The sequence below is a fragment of the Musca vetustissima genome, unplaced genomic scaffold, assembly GCF_032173495.1.
Source record: "Musca vetustissima isolate MV318-11 ecotype Yass unplaced genomic scaffold, APGP_CSIRO_Mvet_v1 utg2469, whole genome shotgun sequence".
Classification (NCBI taxonomy): Eukaryota; Metazoa; Arthropoda; class Insecta; order Diptera; family Muscidae; genus Musca; species Musca vetustissima.
The window spans coordinates 102,795-127,259 of record NW_026875029.1 but is presented as its reverse complement, the minus strand read 5'-3'; the positions used below and the strand labels follow the sequence as shown (position 1 = coordinate 127,259).

General features: G+C 33.8%; 1 protein-coding gene across 1 annotated transcript in view; it reads right to left on the bottom strand.

Moving 5' to 3' along the window:
* LOC133337538 (venom dipeptidyl peptidase 4) overlaps window positions 1-23,294 on the bottom strand; it is a 36,665-nt gene extending 13,371 nt beyond the window's left edge. The window contains exon 1 of the mRNA XM_061545757.1: window positions 23,202-23,294. Coding sequence (XP_061401741.1) covers window positions 23,202-23,294 — 93 coding nt within the window. The remainder of the gene's footprint in view (window positions 1-23,201) is intronic.
* Between the last annotated feature and the right edge of the window lie 1,171 nt (window positions 23,295-24,465).

Genomic DNA, 24,465 nt, shown 5'->3' with positions numbered 1-24,465 from the left:
TATCGACAATTTTTTCTTATTTTTCATTACAAAATTTTGGTCTGCACCACATTGACGAAGCCGTCAACTTTCGTTAAACAGCAAAAACAACAAAAATGTGGTTTCTTGTCAACGTAATCGTTAAAGTTATGATCATCATCAACAAACTCATCATGAATATTGTTGTTGTTGCTGTTGTTGTCATAGTCATCATCAACTTCATCAAGCTTGTCGTTAAACTCAAAGTGACAAGTCAAGTGGCGGTGATGATGATGATAGTGATGGTGGTGGTCATTATTCAAACGCGTCACGTAAACCGGGAATGTTGGTTTATTGCAATTGCTGTGGCGATTGTTTTTTTTTTTTTTTTTGCTGATACCATACCAAGTACCATGTTGTTGTTGTATTGTTTTCTGTTTTATAAGTGGTGGTTATGTTGCGCCTGCGCAACAATTGTTTGCCCAAGTTTCGTAGAAATGCCGTCGCGACAGACAACGTAATAGTACTAATATGTGAATGTGAAATAATATTTCACTTTTTTGTATGCAACAGAAGCCATTTCTGTCGCAGCGACAGCAACAACAACAACAACGACAATAAAAACAGCAACTACTGCAGCCATAATGGCTTAAATGTTTAAGAAAGATTGAAATAAAGTTATTTACCAATTTGAGTTTTGGTTTATGGTTGTATGGCCGGGCTTGAGACAGCCGGTACATAATTACACGTTTTGGGGAAGTGAGTGTTTGAGGCAATAAGAAATGGTGGGAAAAGTAGAGAGCAGAGTAAACACCCATTTATATTTTAAGTTTAGAAATTTGTTTATTTTTGTTTCATTGTTAGGAAATTGTAGAGACGTTTTTTTGGGTTGTAAATTTTTGTATTGAAAAAAGTGTGAACAAAAATATCGGGTTTTTGTGGTAGGTCAGTAGAAGTTAAAACTTATTTCATAATTTCACTCTCCCACGGCATCAATTTTTTTTTTGAGTGTGAGCATTTTCTATTAAACAAATAAAAATTAAAAAAAAAAATATATTTAACGCCTTTCAAGGCCTATAGAAAAATGTTCATGAACCTCTGAGGCTATAACAAAATTTTATGAAATTTTAATAGGTTTCCAAGCCATGCATAAAAATTATTGATTTTTTTAATAGATTTTCGAGACCAAAAATTTCAAGAAATAATTTCATAGGCCCTCAGAACGTATACGTACTGACAACAAGTATACGCCTCCAGAAACCACAATCCCAGATGGGAACATCGGATACTTTTTAAGAAGCCCTGAGGGAGATTTTTATATAAAAATATATTATCGACAGTCTCATGGGTTTGCGAGGCTTCCGCTATTTTTAGAAAATTTTCAGGGGCTTTAGAGGCTATACATATCCATGACTCTAAGAATTTAATAGAAATATAGTCATAGGACTCCGAGACCTTAATCTAAAAATTATAGAAATAGTTTCATAGACCTTTCGAGGCCTCTAACATTTTATAGAAATATTTCCATATACCTTAGAGGCTTATAGAAAATTATAGAACATAGGCTTAGGAGCCCTCCGACATTTCGCAGAAAATTGTTCTAAGGCCTATAAAATTGTATAAAAATTATTTTTATTTTCAAAAAAAAAAAGTTTTGATAAACAAATATTTAACGCCTTCCAAGGCCTATAGAAAAATTCCCATGGACCTCTGATGAGGAAATTTTAATAGGCTTCCGAGTCATACATAAAAATTATTGATTTCCTATTTTTCATAGATTTTTTAAACCTAAAAAATTATAGAAATAGTTTGATAGACCCTCTGAGGCAGGGACGTACGCAGGTAAATTTACAGTAAATTACGCAGTAAATTTATGTTTGCAACAGCGAATTTTTTCATTTTGTACTACCGGGCCCCCCGAAATGAAATCCTGTGTACGTTGCTGCTCTGAGGCCTATAACATTTTTTAGAAATATTTTCATATACCTTAGAGGCTTATACAAAAATTATAATCAAAGGCTTAGGAGGCCTCCAACATTTCACAGGAAATTTCCTAAGGCCTATAAAATTATATAGAAATTATTTTTATAGCCCTCAATATACCTTTGCCGCATAAAATTGTATACAGAAAAATTTCAAGAGACCATGAGCTATGTAAAAAATATAGAAAATTTTTTTTTTCAATCTGACCTTAGAATGCCTCAAAAATGTCTAAACAAATTTTCATAGATCTCCAAGACCTATAACATTTTATAGAAAATTTTTCATAAGCCTCTTAGGCCTATGAAAATAATCATAGCCCTCCGAGGAACATATAATTTTATAGAATTATATGTTCTCAAAGATTATATGGCCTCAAAGATCTATTACATTTCTAAGAAACAAATTGAGAGGCCTCCGAGCCGTATAAAAATTATAGATTTTTTTTATAAAAAATAATAGACTTTCGCTAACTATAATATTACATATGTGTCCATCCGAAGGCTTTTTGTTCTTCTCTATAAACCAAAACAGAGAAAAATAATAATTTCCTCTGTGGCCACCATAACGTATACGTGATGACATTAATTATACGCCTACAAAGCCCTGGCCAGAAAAGCATGAATCTGATATTTTTAAAGATACCAAAAATGTCTTCCAAGAAAAAAAAAAACTTCGAAGACCTCTTATAGGTCGTTAGAAGAGCCTTCCTTCTCTTCTAACGACCGTAAAAATCTCGAAAACTAAGGTGTCCTTTATATTTCGAAGAGAAAATTGGCCTCTTCATTTGTGATATAAAAAGTATTTACTATAATTATCTTCGAGGATCTCCTATGCCAGAAAGTCCTACCATTAGTAAATCAATTATCCTACTCTACTCTTAGAGAAGATTTTGACACATGTTTATGGGTGATCAACAATGAATGAACTACGAACTTCACGTATGATCATATGATCACCGGAACGTATACGTGTTGACATAAGTTATACGCACCTGAATACCACAAGACTCAAGAAGGTATTTTATAAAAAACTTGGACGCATTTCAATGAAGAGCTTGATTTGACATTTTTTTCTTTAAGCCAAAATAGAGAAGAATATTTTTTTTCGGTGGACACCAGAACGTATACGTTATGGCAACAAGTATACGCCCGTTTTTAAAAAAAAAGTTCAGCGGCATATTTTAATAGAATAATGAAGTATATGTTTATGGAAAATTAAAAGAAATTTTCAGAAACACCACACAGCAACAAAAAGGACTTCTTCTGGAAGACCAAAAAATATTTTCAGTGATTATGCAAAAAATCTCTCCTTCCGAACATTTTCTTCCTTCGAAAATCATGTTCATTAATAAGATATCTCAATTTGATTATTATTTATTATCCACCTCCTTATTACCTAATATTTTTGGAGCCCTCAGGTCACCAATCTCCCCCAATTAAGACAAATTACAATTGATAATTTGTCAATTATCACCTACATAAAAATGTATTACCCACACAGATTAAGATAATGAAATTATGTAGAGATGGCCTTACAAAGCTACATAGTATCTTAATATTCTCGCAAATTAATCAAATTAAAATTCAGCCGAAGGCCAAAACAATATTAAATGGGTGGTGAGAGGAGAAAGCTGCTACTGCTACATAAGCATCGATAATCTCATAATTAATTTAGATATTATTATGAAACAAAGAACATAATACGAATAAGTCTCCTAATAATTCAGAAAGAGGAAACGGCGAGAAGGGACATCCAACAAACATTCTATGAAGAAACCTAAATTTGTTTACGTATTTTTTCTCTTTGAATTGCGGAACGTATACTTACCGACATCAATTATTCGTCACTAAACCAATACCTTTGAACCGTAATAATTTGTCTACAAACTTTGTAGTTTTATTTGCCATCGACGAACCATGGGCACTGAGAAAAATATTCTCCACAAGGCCTCCAGAATGTATACGTGCTGACAACAATCATACGCCTCTGAAGACCATAATCCGAAAAGAGAACAAACATTAATTTTTAAACAGGAACCCCGAGGCCTGTATCATTTGTCCAGCATCTCCGAAGCTTATAAAATTTATTGAACATTTTGTCGTAGATCTCTATGGCCTATATAATTTTAAAGAACTTTTTTCAATGGCCTATAAAGTGTATAGAATTTTTTTTCATAGGACTCTGAAGCCTGAAAGGATTTTTTCAGAAAAATGTTATATCAACATAAGTAGATGTATCGAAAAGAAAATATATATGAACCACAATACTTTTGGGCCATTCGTCAAATCAATATGGAGATAAAAATACAAGATTTCCTTTAAAAATCAGAACGTATACGTGCTGTCATCAATCATACGGCACTCAAGCCCTAATCTCTCAAACGATAATAAACTATAGAAATCCAAAGTGAGATTTCAAGTCCACAAAAATGTTCTGATTGAAAATAAAATAAGATTTCATATACAATACCAATAGAAGATCTGTACTAAAGTCCAATGAAGCTGTGGAAAATGACTTAACTATAAACCATATCGAAGTTGTCCTCAAACATGGACTTTGAGAATTCAAATATCCGCAATAATTACGGAGCACATATTTGCCATATACTGAATAAATTTAAATACTTTTGAACCAGGGATCATAAAGGGTCTTACCGAGATCTGTAGAAATGTTTTCATAGGCCTCCGAGTCTTTAATATTTTTCTCTATGAACCAATGTTGAGAAAAATAAAAAAAGCTTCGAGGGCCAAAGAGTAGCTTCGAGAATCACGTATGACCACTAGAACGTATACGTGCTGACATAAGTTATACGCCCCCATCAAGACTCAAAAAGGTATTTTATGAAAACCTTGGAACGCATTTTAATGAAGCGCTTGGTCTATTATTCAGAAACGAAAAATATCATCAAAAAAGAAACCTCGGGAATCCATTATAGGCGTTCGAAATGGTCTTTTTATGGAGGAAAATAAATATATTCTTAAAGGAGATCATATTGAATTTTAAAAGAAGTCTAAAGGGGCATATTCAAGATCTTCCCACTGAATATCATAGAGACCTTGAACGAAGACTAGAAGGACCTTCCTAAAAAAGTCCTTGCTCTACTCTTCAAGAAGCTGTTAACCCATGTTAATAGACCAAAAATTGGTCCCTTATGAGTAGCTTCGACAGACACATATGACAACCGGAACGTATACCATGCTGGCATAACTAATACGCCCCTCAATACCTCAAGATTCAGAAAGGTATTTTAAAAAAACTTTGGACGCATTTTAATGAAGAGCATGGGCTATATTTTCAGAAACCAAAAATGCCTTCTAAGAAAGAAGCTTCCGTGATCTCTTATAGGTCATAGAAATGGTCTTCTTAAGGAAGTATAAAAATATATTCTTAAAGAGAACCAACTGGAATTTTCAAAGAAGACTAAATGAAGAAGTCTCAAGGGTCTTTTTATACAAAATCCGCCATGTCTTTCCTTAGATGGCCTATAAGAGATCTTCGAAGCTTCTTTCTTAGAATACATTTTTGGTTTCCAAAAAGAAGATACCAAGATCTTCATTAATATGAGTCCAAGATGTTCATGAAAGACCTTCTTGAGTCTTGAGGTATTGAGGGGCGTATAACTTATGCCAGCACTTATACGTTCTGGTGTTCATATGTGATTCTAAACGTGGAGCTCGAAGCTACTCTAAAAGAGATTTTTAGTAAGGCCTGAGAGGTTTCTTATACAAAAAAAAATCGAATTCCTCTTAAACAGATTTTGGCCTCTGTTTATATGAGAGCAGAAATTTCTCCATAGAGAACCTTCGAGGATATCCAATAGGACCATATCAAGGCATTTTTTATTAGTGGACTAATCAACCTAATTACCCTGCCCTGGAAAAATATATATTCTTAAAGAGAACAAACTGGAATTTTAAAAGAAGACTAAATGAAGTCTTCTTATTGAAAATCCGCCTTGGAGGACCATTTCAAAGGCTTTTCTTAGAAGACATTTAAGAAGGGACCAACACTTTCTTTAGAATGAGTCCAAGATGTTTATAAAAGACCTTCTTGAGTATTGAGGGGCGTATAACTTATGTCAGCACGTATACGTTCTGGTGGTCATATGGGATCTTAAACGTGAAGCTCGAAGCTATTCATAGGAGACATTTTTGGTAAGGCCTGGGAGGTTGCTTATAAAAAACTCGGACTCATCTTAAACGAGATTTTGAACTCTGTTTATATTTTAGGTAAGGCATGAGGGGTTTCTTATAGAAAAACTCGAATTCCTCTTAAAAAAAAATTTTGTCCTCTGTTTATAGGAGGCAAACAAATTTCTCCTAAGAGTAGCTTCGAGGATCTCCTAGAGGACCCCATCAAGGCCTTCTTTTCATTATTGGATTATTTAAATCGATTTTATTGACAGAATATTTCCTCCTCAATATCCTGCCCTGAAAAAAAACTGAAAAACCCACCAACAAATGTAAAAAAATTCAATCCTCTCCCTCACACCTTGAACCTCAAGCTCATACCTCTCTCTCTTACCTTTTTGGCATAATTTTTACCATCCATTTGATGAAAAGCCGATGAGGAATTCCGCTCACTACCGCTGTGATACGGTGATAGCTGGGGAAAGACTAAATTTTGTAATTGTTGTTGTTTGTGGTGCAGCTGCAATTTGCTGAAACTTTTTTGCAGTGGCAATTTATGGTGATGCTGAGGATGCGGATGATGGCCAAAATCCAGCTGGTCATCGTGTTGATAATGCGGCGAGCCGGCTGTGAATTGCTGCAGCTGTGTATCATGTAATTTATAATTAAGAAGTGAACCTGCAACACTAGAGTGATGATGCCGATGATGTGGATGCTGCGGATGATGATGATGGCTTAAACCATTGGCCAATGGTATTTCCATCATACTGCCCTGATGTAGTTGTGTGGAGGATGATGGCATACGGTTCGGGGTGTTCGGAGTTACGGTATGCTGATGCTGATGAGTTGTGGCCCTGTGTTGAGCTACCTGCTGAAAATGTTGCTGATGATGGCAAAGTGCCGAACCATTGTTCGCCACTGCCGTATCGCACTGACACAGGGATGGTTGTGTTGCTGCGGCCCGGCCATGCGGCATATGTGGCTGTGGCGGTGGTGTGGGTATATCCAGTGGCACCAAATAGGTTTTCTGCTGGCCACCAGCAATTTCAGCATCCATTTCCAATTCACTGCCATCGTCGAGTAGGAAGGTGGATGAGGCTGATATGCTGGTGTTCTGATGGTGGTGGTGGTGATGGTTCGGGAGGTGTGAGAGGTGCTGGGAGTGCTGCTCGTTAAGGTAACGACTCTCATATGTGTCGTTTGTATAAATGTTATGATGTAATGAAGTTCGAGAGCCTAATGTATTTGCCTCCATGCCGGATTTATCAAGGTAGCCTAAGCCGGAGCCACTGCCAGAAGTTCCGCCACCCCCACTTATGGCTGCTATTGAGGTTTTATGCAAAGCTCCACCATCATTGGCCATTCTATTAGACGAATTAATTCGAAGTTGTTTAACATGCGGCAAAGGTGGCTGGTTCGGATGATGGTGCTGCTGATTGCCATCGTAGCGGCTGCAAAGGCTACCCTGCTTTTCACTAAACAAATTACAATGTCTGCCCTCAGTTAGGGCTGAATCACTATCGAATGATGTGGCGGCACTAATGTGGCCAGGATTGCCATTATCTTCTCCCACACAACCTCTCCCTCTTTCTCCACTTCGTCCTCCTCCACCCCCACAATTATTCCTGGTTGTTGAAAAATTGTCTTCCTCATCCTGTTGCTGTTGCTGCTGCGGCTGACGTTTGTTGATATTCTCATCTTCACTGCTGGCATTGTTCGGATTACTGCTACTGCTCATCACCTCACGAACACTGCTATCACGACCACTATCCCGGCCACTGTCTTGGCTACTGGAATAGCCGGTTATCCTTGTGGCACGAGACAAATTATGATGATTCGGATGCTGATTCGGAATCTGATGCTGCTGATGATTCGTATTCTGATTTGGATGCTGATTCGGATACTGTTGCTGCTTGGTATTATTTAAATATTTACCATATTTGGCCAAGATTTTATTCGGACCATAATCGAAGTGACTTAACTGGATTTCGGAGGAGGGCGAACGAATACACACACCCGAAATTAAAATCAAAGAGAATATCAAAACACACAGTTATTTGCAGATTTTATCAGCGGGATGGAGCAACAAAACTAAAAAATCTCGGGATAATATCGGTACGTTTTATGGAATACTAGGGGGAGGGTTGGAGGAGGTGTAACGAAGCAAAAAAAAGAAATAAAAATCTAAGAAAATTTCTATAAAATCCGCAGTCAAGGATTTCATGCAGGACTACAAAATATGAATCTATGGTAAATACCCAAACTCGAGAGGTATAAGCAGGTCAAGGGGGGCAAAGGCTACAAAATAAAAAAAAAATAATAAGAAGAAAAAAATAAAAATTGCCGATCTATTGGTTCATAAAAATTCATGCTTTGAAAAATTGCCCTTAGTAGTAGGGAATATTTAATTAAGTAAAGTTCGGCAGGGTCAAAATTTGTTTACCCCCTAAAAGCGGTCGCAAACTTTTGGTCGGGGAGCAATGTTAGCCTCCAAAAGTTCGAAATACCAAATTATAGCCACTTCGGTGGGAGAAAATGCTGCTATAACCTTCAAAATAGAGAAAATCGGACGGAACCGCTATATTTAGGCTGTCCCTAAAGATGGTTCGATGTAGAAATCTTTCGGCACAAATGTATGTCAGCCCCCAAGAACCCGGAAGACCAAATTACAGCCACTTCGTTGGTGAAAATTCGGCTAAAACCTTCAAAACCATGAAAATCGATCGGGATCTTCATATAAGGGTAATACATAAACATGGATAGATATTGATAATTTTCTATATAGATGTTAAGCAGCCTCCAACAACCTGGAAAACTCGAAAATCGTGCGGAACCGTTATATGTAGGCTGTACTTAAAAGAGGTTCGATGTAGAAAATGTTCTGCACAAATGTTTGTCAGACCCCAAGAACCCGAAAGACCGAATTACAGCCACTTCGTTGGTGAAAATTCGGCTGAAACATTAAAAACCACGAAAATCGGTCAGGATCTTCATATGAGGGTTATATCTAAAGATGAATCGATATTGATAATTTTTTATATAGAGGTTAAACAGCCTCCAAGAACCTGGAATGCCAAATAACAGCCACTTCGGTGAAAGCATTCAGCTAAAATCTCGAAAATGTCGAAAATCGGGCGGAATCGTTATATGAAGGATGTACTTAAATGTGGTTCGATGTAGAACATTTTCTGCACAAATATTTGTCAAACTCCAAGAACCCGGAAGACCGAATTACAGCCACTTCGTTGGTGAAAATTCGGCTGAAACATTAAAAACCACGAAAATCGGTCAGGATCTCCATATGAGGGTTATATCTAAAGATGAATCGATATTGATAATTTTTTATATAGAGGTTAAGCAGCCTCCAAGAACCTGGAATGCCAAATAACAGCCACTTCGGTGGGAGCATTCAGCTAAAATCTCGAAAATATCGAAAATCGAGCGGAACTGTTATATGGAAGCTGTACTTAAAGGTGGTTCGATGTAGAAATTTTTCTGCACAAATGTATGTCAGCCCCCAAGAACCTGGAAGACCATATTACAGCCACTTCGCTGGGAGAAAATTCAGCTGATTCTCTCAAAACCTCGAAAATCGGTTGGGACCTTCATATGAGGGTTATACCTAAAGTTGGATCGATATCGATAATTTTCTATATAGAGGTGAAGCAGCCTCCAAGAACCTGGAATGCCAAATAACAGCCACTTCGGTGGGAGCATTCAGCTAAAAACTCGAAAATATCGGAAATCGGATGGGAACTCCATATGAGGGCTATGTTAAAACGTGGATCTATATCGAAAATATTTGGCACAGAGGTATAGCAGTCTCCAAGAATAGTTAATACCTAATCACACCCACATCGTGGGGGGAAATTTGACTAAAACCTCGAAAATATCGATAATCATGCGGAACTGTTATATGGGGACTATACCTAAATATGAATCTATATTGATAATTTTTGGTATGGAGATATGTTAGTCTTGAAGAACCCTGTATACCAAATAACAGCCACTTCGGTTAGAGCATTCAGCTAAAACCTTGAAAATATCGAAAATAGGATGGGTCCCCTATATGAGGGCTATGTCAAAACATAGACCTATATCGAAAATATTTGGCACAGAGGTAGAGCAGTCTCTAATAACCCCTAATACCAAATCATACCCACTTCGATTGGAAAAATGCGGCTGAAAACTTCAACACCACGAAAATCGGTCGGAACCGATATATGGGAGCTATACTTAAAGCAGAATCGATATTGATAATTTTCGATATAGAGGTTTGGCAGCCTTCAAGAACACAGATTTCTAAATTACATCCACTTCGATTGGGAAAATGTGGCTAAAATCTCGAAAATCTGGCGGGACCTTCATATGGGGGCATGCCATAACATGCAACTATATCGAAAATATTTTGCAAATACGTACACTAAATTGCAGCCACTTCGTTGGGGGGGAAATATGGCTAAACCTCGAATATACCGAAAGTCGGGTGGTGCACCAAGGGTCCTATGTTGTTTGTTCGATTGGGATAATATTCGGCATATCGTATTAAATTGTGTTCAGAATGACGTGTATTAGATTTTACTGAAATCGGTATAGATTTCGATATAGCTCCCATATATATTTTTGTCCGATTTCATGTAAATGGGATACCAAGGGTCTTATGTTTGTCGGATTGCGACGAAAATGATGTGTGTTAAGTTTTGTAAAAATCGTTTGAGATTTCGATATAGCTCCCCTATATATTTTGGTCCGATTTCATGAAATCATGCTCCGGATGCCCTACGTTTGTTCGATTGAGGCGAAATTTTGCACAGGGTATCGAAGTGAACTTGGAATTGTGTGTACTAAGTATAATGGAAATCGCTTCAGATTCCGATATACCTCCCATACATATTTCGTCCGATTTTATGTAAATGGGCCACCAAAGGCCCTGTGTTTATTCGAATGCGACGAAATTTTGTATAGCGTATCGAATTAAGTCTAAAATGATGTGCGTTAAGTTTAAGAGAAATCGGTTCAGATTCCGATATAGCTTCCATATATATTTTCATCCGATTTCAGGAAAATCACGCACCGAAGGTCCTACGTTCGACCGATCGACACGAAATTTTGCGCAGCATAATAAATTGGGCCTAGAATAATATATATTAAATTTTATTGAAATCGGTTGAGATTTCCATATAGCTCCCATATAAATTTTCCTCCGATTTCATGAAAATCTTGGGTCAATGCCGCTACATTTGACCGATTGTCACGAAAATTTGCACAGAGTATCGAAATGGGTCTAGAGTGGTGTGTCTTAAATTTTATTGAAATCGATTCAGATTTTGATATAGCTCCCTCATATAATCTCGTCCGATTTTATGATAATCGTGAAGCAGAGGTTCTACGTTCATCCGATTGTGATGAAATTTGGCATAGCATATTAAATGAAGAAAGGAAATAAATTGTACAAAGTTTTATGGAAATCGATTCAAATACCAATATAGCTGTCATATATAATCTGCATCGATTTCAGGGTTAATGGTATACCAAGGGTCCTATGTTTGTTCGATTACCACGAAATTTTGCATATCGTATCGAATTAAGTCTAGACTGATGTGTGTTAAGTTTTATGGAAATCGCTTCAGATTTCGATATAGCTGCCATATATAATCTGCATCGATTTCGGAGTAAATGGTGCACCAAGAGTCCTATGTTTGTTCGATTACCACAAAATTTTGCATATCGTATCGAATTAAGTCTAGCATGATGTGTGTTAAGTTTTATGCAAATCGCTTCAGATTTCGATATAGCTTCCCTATATATGTTTGACCGATTTTATGAAAATCAAGTATCAAAGGCCCTAATTTTCTCCGATTGGTTTGAAATTGTGCACAGCATACCAAATTGAGCATAGAAGGATGAATACCCAAAATTGTGTAGGCTATTATATAGTCGATCTCATCCGCCTTTGGTCCTTTCCTTACGGAGGTTTTAAATTTGTTTTCCTAAGGACCAATTATTTGAATTTTCCGAACTATTTTTCTCAAGGACCAATTGACTGATATAAACAAATTTGTGTTTAATTTTGTGTGCAATTTTTTTTTTCAAGATGCTAATGAATCCGTTTATTTGAAAGTTTATTATGTATGGAGTATATAAGTTGATGTATGTGTGTGCGTGTCTGTGTGTTTGTGTGTGTGTTTAGGGATTAAGGTTCAACAATTGTTATCATGCCATGCCATTCCTACACAAAAAAACAAAACGAGATGAAAAACGAAAATTGATCATCATCAACAAATTGTTTTTTCCCTCCCCCCTACTCTTCAAAGGTCAGTCGGAATACAAATAGAACCAAAATAAACTCCGGTAAATAAACTGTGGCTACAAAAGTATGAATGGCAAATAAGTACCTCCGATGATGATGAAGATGAAGAGGAGTAGGACAAAAAAAAATAAAAATAAACAAAAACTGGATTTAAGCTCTGCTAATGGGCCATAAAAAAGCAAAGACAAAACAAAAAAACCAACAACAAACAAAAGGAAAAAATTACAAAAGAATTGAAAATAATAACAACAACTCCAAGGACTGGCAAGAAGAAGAAAAAAAAAACAAATAAACAATCATAACAATAAACCATTAGAATAGATGGATAAATGAAAATCTGAAAGAAAAAAACGACAACAACAACTACAACAAAAACCCATTGGCTTTCCCTTCACTTCTTCTACTACTGTTTCATATGCGGTCTGATGTCCCCATATTATTCGAATGCTGACTGAAAATGGCTTTAAATGTGAGAAAAAAAAAATAATTTCCTATTTTGTATAGCAGGAGGATTTAGGGGTTTCCTATTGTCCTGGAAGTTTTTTTTTCGTCTTCAGAGGGATTTTTTGGTGTTTTTTTTAGGAAGTAGTCTATTAAGAATTTGAATGAACCCAAATATGTTGTCTATTTTTGAAAATTACTTTCAAGGATACATTGTAATAAAAACAATTTTGGAAGTGTAAAGGATATGCATAAATAAGTGAACAAATAAAAAAAAATAATAAAAATAATAAAATAGTCGTAAAAATAAATATTAAAAAATATCGAATTAAAGAAGAGAGTATAATAGTAATAGGGGTCAGGTATATTTTTATAACCACTATAAATATTTTTTCCAGTCGAAAGGATATGCAGTCGGCTTTTTGAAGATTTTCTTTCAATTCCATACGCCAATACAAAATTTCGTCTCAATCGGTGAAACCTAGAGCCTCTGGAGCACCTTTTATATGAAATCGAAGGAAAATATATATGGGAGTCATAGCGAAATCTGCATCGATTTCAACAAAAATTAACATACGGCATTTTAGGCTCCCTCCGGTACGTTGTGCAAAATTTCATCTCAATCGAACAAACTAGGGTCTTGGGTCCACGATTTTTATGAAATCGGACGAAAATATACATGACAGCTATATCGAACTCTGAATCGATTTCAACAAAATTTTATACCCATAATTGTAGAAAATTCTACAAAATTCGATACGATGTGCAAAATTACATGCCAATTGATTAAATCTAGAACCTCTGGTGACCGATTTTAATGAAATCGGACAAAAATATATACCGGAGCTATATCGAAAACTTAATCGATTTCAACAAAAATTAGCACACATCATTTTAGACTCAATTCAGCAGTCTGTTCAAAATTTCATGCCTATCGGTCAAACCTAGAGCCTCTGGAGCACCTTTTACTTAAAATCGGTCGAAAATATATATGGCGGCTATATCGAAGTCTGAATCGATTTGAAGAAAACTTTACACACATAATTCTAGACACAATCGGATACGCTGTGCAAAATTTCATGTCAATCGATCAAATCTAGAAGCTCTGGTGCGTGATTTTCATAAAATCGGTCGAAAATATATATGGGAGCTATATCTAAATCTGAATCGATTTCAACCAAAATTAACACACATCATGTTAGACTCAATATGGAAGCCTGTGCAAAATTTCGTGTGAATCAAACAAACATAGGGCCATTGGTGCACCATTTATATGAAATCGGATGAAATTATAGCTATATAGGAATCTGAATCGATTTCCATGAAACTTAACACACGACATTCTAGAGTTAATTCGATACGATATGCAAAATTTCCTCAATCGAACAAACATAGGACCTTTGGTGCGACTTTTAAATTAAATCGGTCGAAAAAATATATATGGGAGGTATATCGAAATCTGAAGCGATTTCAACAAAAGTTAACACACACAACTCTAGACCCAATTCGATACGATGTGCAAAATTTCATGCCAATCGATCAAATCTAGAACCTCTGGTGCGTGATTTTCAGGAAATCGGACGAAAATATAAATGGGAGCTATATCGGAATCTGAATCGATTTCCATAAAACTTAACACACGCCATTCTAGACTTAATTCAATACGATATGCTAAATTTCGCCTCAATCGAAGAAACGTAGATCTTTTGGTGCATGATTTTAATGAAATCCGACAAAAATATATATGGGAGCTATATCGAAATCGGAATCGATTTCAACAAAAATTAACACACATCATTTTAGACTCAATTCGACAGTCTGTGCATAACGACGCTATACATAATTTCGTCTCAATCTGAAAAATTTTGCGTATTTGGTCCACCATTTTCATAACATCGGACAAAAATATATATGGAAGCTATACTTAAATCTGAATCAATTTCAACAGAAATTAACACAAACCATTTTAGACTCAATTCGACAGTCTGTGCAAAATTTCATGCCAATCGAACAAACTTAGAGCCTCTGGTGCGCCTTTTACATGAAATCGGACGAAAATATATATGGTAGCTGTATCGAAATCCGAATCGATTTCAACAAAAATTAACACACACTATTCTAGATAAAATTCGATGCGATGTGCAAAATTTCATGCCAATCGATAAAATCTAGAACATCTGAAGTACCTTTTACATGAAATCGGACGAAAATATATATGTTGGGGCAATATCGGAATCTCAACCGATTTCAACAAAACTTAGCACACATCATTTTAGGCTCCCTCCGATACGCTAAATCGGAACAAAAGTCTAAAATCAAATCTAAATCGGAACAAACATAGGGTCCTTGGACCATGATTTTCATGAAATCGGTCGAAAATATAGATGGGAGCTATATCGAAATCTAAACTGGAGAACTTGAAGTCATCTCATTACAAGAGCATAAGGAATTCTTATTAGAAAATCTTTAGGAATTCTTATTTCTTATTTTTTGCTAGAAGAGCTGAAGGCCTTCTTATTGGAAGAGGGTTAGCTCTTCTTATTAGAAGACCTAAAAGTCTTTTTAAAATAATAGCTTTAGTTTTTCTTATTGGAATAACTTTAGGTCTTCTTATTGGAAGACATTTAGGTCTTCTTATTAGAAGTTCTGGAGGTCTTCTTATTAGATAAGTTTGAAGACTTCTTATTAAAGGAGCTCGAGGTCTTCTTATTCGAAGAGATGGAGGTATTCTTATCAAGAAAGTTTTAGGTCTTCTTATTAGAAGAGCTATAAGGAATTCATATTAGAGGAACTTGAGGTCTTCTTAATGGAACCCATTTAGGTCTTCTTATTAGATAGTTGGAGGTATTCTAAATAGAAGATCTTTAAGGATGCCTATTAGAGGAGCTTGAGGTATCTTCTTATTAGAAGAACTTTAGGTTTTGTGGTTAGAGAAGCACTATATCTTCCTATTAGAAGGGTTTTAGGGTTCCTACTAGAAGAGCTTTAGGTTTTCTTATTAGAAGTGCTTTATATCTTCTTATTAGAAGAGCGGAAGGTCTTCTTATTAGAGGAGGTTTATGTCTTCTTATTAGAAGAACATTAGGTATTCTCATTGGAACAGGTTTATAATGCGGACTTTATAAGGCGAGCTTTATGTATTCATGGTAAAAGACCTTTAAATTTTCTTAAAGTTATGATCTTCTTATAAGAAGAGCTTTAGGTCTTCTTATTAGAAGAACATTAAATCTTCTTATTTGCAGACTTTTATGCCTTCTTTATAGAATAGTTTTAGGTATTCTTATTAGGAATGATAGGCCTTCTTATTAGATAAACAGGAGGCCTTCTTATTAGAAGAGTTGAAGGTCTTCTTATTAGAAGAGCTAAAGGAGCTGAAGGTCTTCTTATTAGAAGAGCTGAAGTCTTATTATTAGAAGAGCTCGGTGTCTTCTTATTCGAAGAGCTCGGGGTCTTCTTATTAGAAGAGCTGGAGGTCTTCTTATTAGAAGAGCTGGAGGTCTTCTTATTAAAAGAGCTGGAGGTCTTCTTATTAGAAGAGCTGGAGGTCTTCTTATTAAAAGAGCTGGAGGTCTTCTTATTAGAAGAGCTGGAGGTCTTCTTATTAAAAGAGCTGGAGGTCTTCTTATTAGAAGAGCTGAAGGTCTTCTTGTTAGAAGAGCTGAAGATCTTCTTATTAGAGGAGATGAAGGTCTTCTTATTAGAAGAGTTGAAGGTCTTCTTATTAGAAGAGCTTGAGGTCTTCTTATTAGAAGAGCTTGAGGTCTTCTTATTAGAAGAGCTTGAGGTCTTCTTATTAGAAGAGCTTGAGGTCTTCTTATTAGAAGAGCTTGAGTTCTTCTTATTAGAAGAGCTTGAGTTCTTCTTATTAGAAGAGCGTGAGGTCTTCCTATTAGAAGAGCTGGAAGTCTTCTTATTAAAAGAGCGTGAGGTCTTCCTATTAGAAGAGCTGGAAGTCTTCTTATTAGAAGAACTGGAGGTCTTCTTATTAGAAGAGCTTAAGATTTTCTTATTAGAAGAGGTCGTTATCTTCTTATTAGAAGAGCTTGAGGTCTTATTATTAGAAGAGCTTGAGGTCTTCTTATTAGAAGAGCTTGAGGTCTTCTTATTAGAAGAGCTCTAGGTCTTCTTATTAGAAGATATTGAGGTCTTCTTATTAGAAGATTTTTTAATAAAAATGTTAGGTCTTTTTATTAGAAGAGCTTTAGGTCTTCTTTTTACAAGAGCTTAAGGTATTCTTATCAGAAGAGTTGTAATTCTTCTTATTATAAGAGCTTTGAATGGCATTAAGTCTTCCTATTAGAAGATCTTTAAGTCTTCTTATTAGAACTTTAGGTCTTCTTATTAGAAGAGGTTTAGATTTTCTTATTAGAAGAGTTGAAGGTATTCTTATTAGAGGAGCATTATATCTCCCAATTAGAAGAGTTTTATGTCTTCTTAATACAAGAGTTTTAGGTATTCTTATTAGAAGAGCTTGAGGACATCTTATTGGATTATGTTTAAGTCTTCATAATAGAAGAACTGGTGATCTTCTTATTAGAAGAGCTATATGCCTTCTGAGTAAAATACCTTCAGGACTTCTTATTAGAAAGGCTTCAGGTCTTCTTAATGGAAGGTCTTAGGTCTTCTTATTAGAAAATCTTTAGATATTCTTATTAGAAGAACTATAGGTCTTCTTATTGGAAGAGCTTTAGGTATTCTTATTACAGGATGGGTCTTCTTCTTGGTAGATATTTAAATATTCTTATTAGAATATGTTGAAGTTTTGCATTTTGGGAAAACTTTATGAGTTCGAATGGGAAGAGCTTTAAGTCGTCATAGTAGAAGATCTACAGGTCTCCTTATTACAGTTTAACATTTAATATTAGATTTTATTTTTCTAAAGAGCCCACAAACCTATAATTTCATTAGAAGAACTTTGCTGTATCTGTGTGTGTGCGTCTTAAATTTTTTTTGTGCTGAAACCACAGCCCTTTTATAAGCCCTTAATTTCGCCCCATTCGTCCAAAATGAATATTGGTTTTGTGCCAATATCTTAGGTCTCTGAACAGCAGCAGTTAAATAACCTCAATATATGTTCTAATTTGGCAAAAAAAGAGGAAATATTTGAGAGCAATTTCCCCCTCTCCCCACATATGCATATGTGTTTGTAATTCTACGCTGCTTCTTCTCCTTCTTCTTTGTGCATTTCTCATTTTTTGGTCGTTTTTCATTATTTGTTCCTCATTAGTGGAAAAAGATTTGAAAGATGATGATATTTGCCCTGATGATGGTCAGCTAAACACACAGACACACACACGAACATGCATATATTCACACATACATACATACACATATGAATGATATGTGTTTTGTATGCCAACCAAAGAAATCACACGTCCGTATCCTTATTTCTTTTGAGAGCAATTATTTTTTCCCGACACTGTTTTGTGGTCTTTGCCGAACTCCATATCCTGGCGTTTCTTCTTGAGGCAATACTTTGGTTTAGATTCAATTTTGGTTGGTTTTCTTCTTCTCTTTCCACTTTCCTTTCTATTTATTTTCTGTATTTTTATTTTCTCTCTTTTTTGACTATAATTTAATAGTGTTTGATATTTGTTGTTAGTGACCATCAACTCGACAAGGATAATGGCGAACAAGCTGGCTGGTTGGCTGGCTAGCTGACAGCTTGGTTGGTCGGTCGATGGGTCATATTTGCTTCGTAATTAACAAAAGAGGTTGAATATTTAAACAAAAGGATTTTTGTGTTTGATGGCTATTTCTTTATTTATTTATATGTATTTGTTGTTAGTTGAATGTTTGTTTTCCTTTGATAAAAGTTTGATGCAGGTATGGTAAGGAGATTCAATTCGAATCAATATTTGATGCCGGTTGGACGTGGAAGAAAATCGGAAATTAGAGAAATGAAGTATTATACATTCCTATTGGGAGAACTTAAGGTATTCTTATTAGAATATTTTTTTCAAAGAACTAGAGGATGTGATAGAATCGTTCTTTTTTTTTCAAAGATCCTAAAGCTTTAATTTTTGAAATAACCGTGAATTTTTGAAAGAAGGGCCTGCGACTACGATTTTTGAAGGAATATATTTTCAAAGGTCCCCACAAGAATATTTTTTCTAAGGACCAGAGGCGTGGATTTTTTAGAGAATATTTTTAAGGATCTCAACAATGCGTGAATTGAGGAAGAGGAGGATGTGGAGATCTTCTTATTGGAAGAACTGGAGTACTTCTCATTAGAAGAACTGAAGGGTTTCTTATTAAAGGTTTTTTATTTTTCTAATTAGAAGAACTTTTGGTCTTCTTACTAAAGAAGTTAAAGAATTGAGGAGGAGGAGGATGGGGAGGTCTTCTTATTGGAGGAACAGTAGTACTTCTTATTAGAAGAATTGAAGTATTTCTTATTAAAGGAGTTTTCTTTTTCTAATTAGAAGAACTTTTGGTCTTCTTTTTAGTCTTTCAAAAGAAGTTCCACCATCTCTTTTTAAAAAAAAGCATTAGATATGCTAAACCCCTTCTAATAAGAAGATCTACAGATCTTTTTATAAGAAGTTCTAAAGCTCTTCTAATTAGAAGAACTTTACGCATTCTTATTAGAACATAAAACGAGAAAAAGTTGAGGGTTTCATATTATAAACCTTCAACTTTTTCTCATTAGAAGAGGTTTGAGGAATTCTTATTAGAAAAGTTTAAAATATTCTTATTAGAATGGTTGTTGATCTTCTTATTAGACTAGTTTTTTGTATTCATATTAGAAAAGCTGGTTGTCTTCCTTTTAGAAAAGCTGGATATATTCTTATTAAAAGAACTTGAGGTCTTCTTATAAGAAGTTCTAAAGCTCTTCTAATTAGAAGAACTTTACGCATTCTTATTAGAACATAAAACGAATATAATATGAAACTCTCAACTATTTTCTCATTAGAAGAGGTTTGAGGAATTCTTATTAGAAAAGTTTAAAATATTCTTATTAAAATGGTTGTTGATCTTCTTATTAGACTACTTTTTTGTATTCTTATTAGAAAAGCTGGTTGTCTTCCCTTTAGAAAAGCTGGAGGTATTCTTATTAGAAAAGCTGGATATATTATTATTATTAAAAGAGTTGAAGGTCTTCTTATAAGAAGACCTAAATCTCTAACTTTTCTTATAAGAGATGGAGATTTTTATATTAAAAGAGCTGGAGGGTTTCTTATTAGAATAACTTTAGGTCTTGTTAATAAAGATGTTTTATTTTTTCTAATTGGGAGAGTTTTTGGTCTTTTTATTAAAGGACTTCCAGGTCCTCTCTTTAAGAGGTCATTCGGTATACTAAAATTCTTTTAATAAGAAGACCCAAATCTATTCTAACTAGAAGAGATTTATATATTCTCATTGGAACATAATAAGAAACCCTCAACTTCTCTTAATTAGAAGAGATTTATATATTCTTATTAGAAGATCTATAGATCATCTTATTAGAAGAGCTTTATGCATTCTTATTAGAAGAGTTGTAAGTCTATTTATAAGAAAAACTTTAGTTATTCTGATTAGAAAAGTTGCAGGTCTTCTTATTAGAATAACTTTAAATAATCCTATTATAAGGTCGTTAGGTGTTCTTATTAGAAGGGATTTAGTTATTCTTATTAGATGATATTCAGTTATTCTCATTAGAAGAATTTAAAATTTTCTTATTAAACGATCTTTGGATCTTCTTCCAAGAAGTCATTCAGATCTTGTTATTAGAAGTCATTCTGGACTTGTTATTGAAAGGACTACAGATTTTCTTATTAGAAGAGCTATAGAACTTCTTATTAGAAGAACAATAGGTCTTCTTATTTGAAGAACTATAGGTATTCTTATTAGAAGAGCCACAGGTCTTCTAATTTTTATTGGTTTTCTTATTAGATGATCTATAGGTTTGGTCTTCTTATTCAAAAATATAAAGTTCTTATTATGCATTCTTAGGTTAGGTGTTCTTATTAGGAGGGATTTAGTTATTCTTATTAGAGGATATTCAGTTATTCTCATTAGAAGAATTTAAAATTTTCTTATTAAACGATCTTTGGATCTTCTTCCAAGAAGTCATTCAGATCTTGTTATTACAAGTCATTCTGGACTTGTTATTGAAAGGACTACATATCTTCTTATTAGAAGAGCTATGGAACTTCTTATTAGAAGAACAATAGGTCTTCTTATTTGATGATGTGTTCTTATTAGAAGAGCCACAGGTCTTCTGATTAGAAGGATTATTGGTTTTCTTATTAGATAATCTATAGGTTTGGTCTTCTTATTCAAAAATATAAAGGTCTTATTAGAAGGGTTTTAAGTCTTGTTAGTAGAGAAATTTTAGTTGTTCGTATCAGAAGAGCTTCATGTTTTCTAATTATAAGAACTTTAGGTTTTCTGATTGGAAAAAAACTGTAGGTCTTCCTATAAGAATAGTATTAGGTCTTCTTATTAGAACTACTAAAAGTCGTCATATTAAACTAAGTTTAGGCTTAAGTTTTAGATATTCACAACTATTAGGTATTCTTATTAGACGCTCTTAGAGGGTCTTATTAGAAATCCGTTATATTTTCTAATATGAAAAATGCAGGTTTTGTATAAGAAAAACTTGAGGTTTTCTTATAAGATTTTTTTTTAATCTACTTATTTTAAAATTTTTTAAAACTTCCTATTAGAAATATCTTGATTCTATGTCCTTATTCAAAAATTTTATTTCTTATAAGAAAACATTAAATCTACCTTTTATAAGAATTTTATTACAAATACTTTTGATCTTATTTTTTTATTTATTAGAAAATCCTAAATTTTTTTCTTATAAGAAACCCAGAAATTTTTCTTATAAGAAAACCTTTTCCTCTACTTAGATATTCTTATTTGAATTACTTTTAATATTTTTCTAATTAGAATATCTTTACTTCTATATATTAAAGAATTTTAGATTTTCTTATTAGAAATGTTTCTGTTTTTCCAATTAGAAAATATTTCAAATATGAAAACTTTCAGGTTATTATTAAAAAAAATCTATTTATGAGAAGATTTATAGATTTTCTTATTAGAAGTGCTTTTAATTTTATTTTCAAATAAGAAAAATTCAGATTTTCTTATAAGGAACAAAATTGAATATACTTATTAGACGGTTTATGGATTTTATTATTTTATTTTCTTATTAGAAAATCTTTCGATTTTTGTATAAAAAAATATTCAGGTTTTCTTATAAGAAAAAATTTTTGAAGCTTTTTGAATTATCTAGAAATAGAAATTTCTTATTAGAATATTTGTAGGTCAGGTTTTCTTATAAGAAAAATTTTACATCTACTTATTAGAAGTTTTTTTGCTTTTCTGTTAGAAATCCTTTTTCCTATTAGAATTTTTTTTAAACTTTCTTATAAGATTTTTGTATACAAAATATTCAGGTTTTCTTATAAGAAAATTTTATGTGAAGCTTTTTGAATTATCTAGAAATAGAAATTTCTTATTAGAATATTTGTAGGTCAGGTTTTCTTATAAGAAAAATTTTACATCTTCTTATTAGAAATTTTTTAGCTTTTCTGTTAGAAATCCTTTTTCCTATTAGCATTTTTTTAAATTTCTTATAAGATTTTTGTATACAAAATATTCAGGTTTTCTTATAAGAAGATATTATTTTGAAGCTTTTTGAATTATCTATAAATAGAAATTTTTAAATTATAAGAATATTTGTAGGTCAGGTTTTCTTATAAGAAAAATTTTACATCTTCTTATTAGATGTTTTTTAGCTTTTCTGTTACAAATCCTTTTTCCTATTAGATTTTTTTTTAACTTTCTTATAAGAACATTTTGCAGTATTTTATATAAGGAAAACACCTACCTCTTCTTATAGAAAAAATATTGGATTGGCTTATTAGAATTACTTTTAATTTAGCTTTCTTATTAGATTTTCTTATAAGAATCTTTGGACAACAGGGTTTCTTATAAGAAAAATTTACTTCTACGCATTAGAATTTGACTTCACTTATGAGAAGATTGTTATATTTTCTTATTAGAAAAACTTTTCTTTCCAGAAGACCTGTGGATTTTCTTATTGGAATTTTGTATGCAAAAATTCGGCAGGAATATCAAGGTAAAAAATCTACTTGAGGTGCAAAACAATTCCAAATTATGCTGTCAAATATTACAAAAAACTATTTGCTAAAAAAAATTTTAATTGCAAAACTAAACATGCCGGAAGTTGGGCAAATGACAAGAAAATAGTCAACAAAACAAGGGAACGAGCAACAAAATAAAATTGCAATGACAAAAAAGGGAAACAGGAGGCAAGTTTTCAAAATAATAAAAAAATCAAGAGCAAAAAATTTCAGAAAATTTCTTGGCATTCGCTCTCTCTCTTATTGTCTGTCATAAGGAACCAATTGTTTACAACTTACCTCTGGTTGGGCTCCATCTACGTTCGACGAATTATTTACGGTGTCTGGCACTTTGCCCAATTCCATGTTGGCCGTTGCATCGTTGGAAGTCATGTTGGGTGTGTTGTTGTTATTTTAATTTTTGTTGTTTACAAGGGGCGGGGATGAAAACCCGGTAAAAGAAAAACAAAATACGGGAGTTTTTTTTTTGGTTCTTAAACTACGGGATATGCTGGCAGGCGGGAGGGCAGTCAGGCAGGTTGATAGGTAAGTTAGGCAGTTATTTGTCCAAAAGGAAGACTGTTTTTTGTTGGCCACAAGAAGGGATATTGAGGTTTTTGTATTTGTTGCTGTCGATTTTTTTTCAGAAAAAATATTCAAACTTTTCCACTGTAGTTTTATTTACAGTTTTCGTTTTTTTCTGATTGGAATTTTCACTCAATGTGAGTGAAGTTTTTTTTTTTGTTTTGGTTTGGTTCGGATACAAAAACCAGGAGAAACCAAGAAGTAAACTATCCCTGTAATTATTTCGAGAGAGAAGAAGGAAAAAATATTTTCACTTTTTTGTATTTATTTGAAAATCGGAGTGCTGTTGATTTTCAAAAGTGGAAGTTTATTGTGAGGGTTTTCAGTTGCAATTTTCTTTGGGTTTCTTTGTGCATATTTTCTTTTATTGATTTTTTCTTTCACCGGTAAAATCGGATTCAATGCGTTTATTAACCACGTTTCATTTATTTGGCTGCTGCGGATTTTTTTTCGATTTTTTCCCTTTTCATTATTAAACCCACACTCCCACACATGAGGTTTTCCAGCCATCGAAGTCATTCTCTTCGCCGTGATTTCTGGTGGCCAGTCATTATTATGGCGTCTGCCAAACAAACGTCTGGAGACTGCATTTTTATTTTGCAACAATTTAATGAGGTTTTTCTTCGCAATGGTGCATATAAACAAAATAAACCTATTGGCTTGCTTGCTTGTGTGTAATTCAATTGGCCCAATGCCAATTACAAAAACAAAACCAAGCATGTTTTTTCCCACAAAAAAAGGTAAAAATTGTTGGTATTAGATTTTTGTTTTGGTTGTCATTGACTTTTCAAAATCTAATTAAATTCGTAATCATAGAAAATTGAGAGTGGTAGTTTTTTAATTAAATTAATGTAGAAGATTTTCGATATACAATATTAAAGAAAATGTTGCTGCCAAGGCCAAATTGGTCAACGAAATTTGGAAAATTTAATTAAATTGTATTTATTTTCTTTTAATTTTGAATTTTCAGCAATTTTTG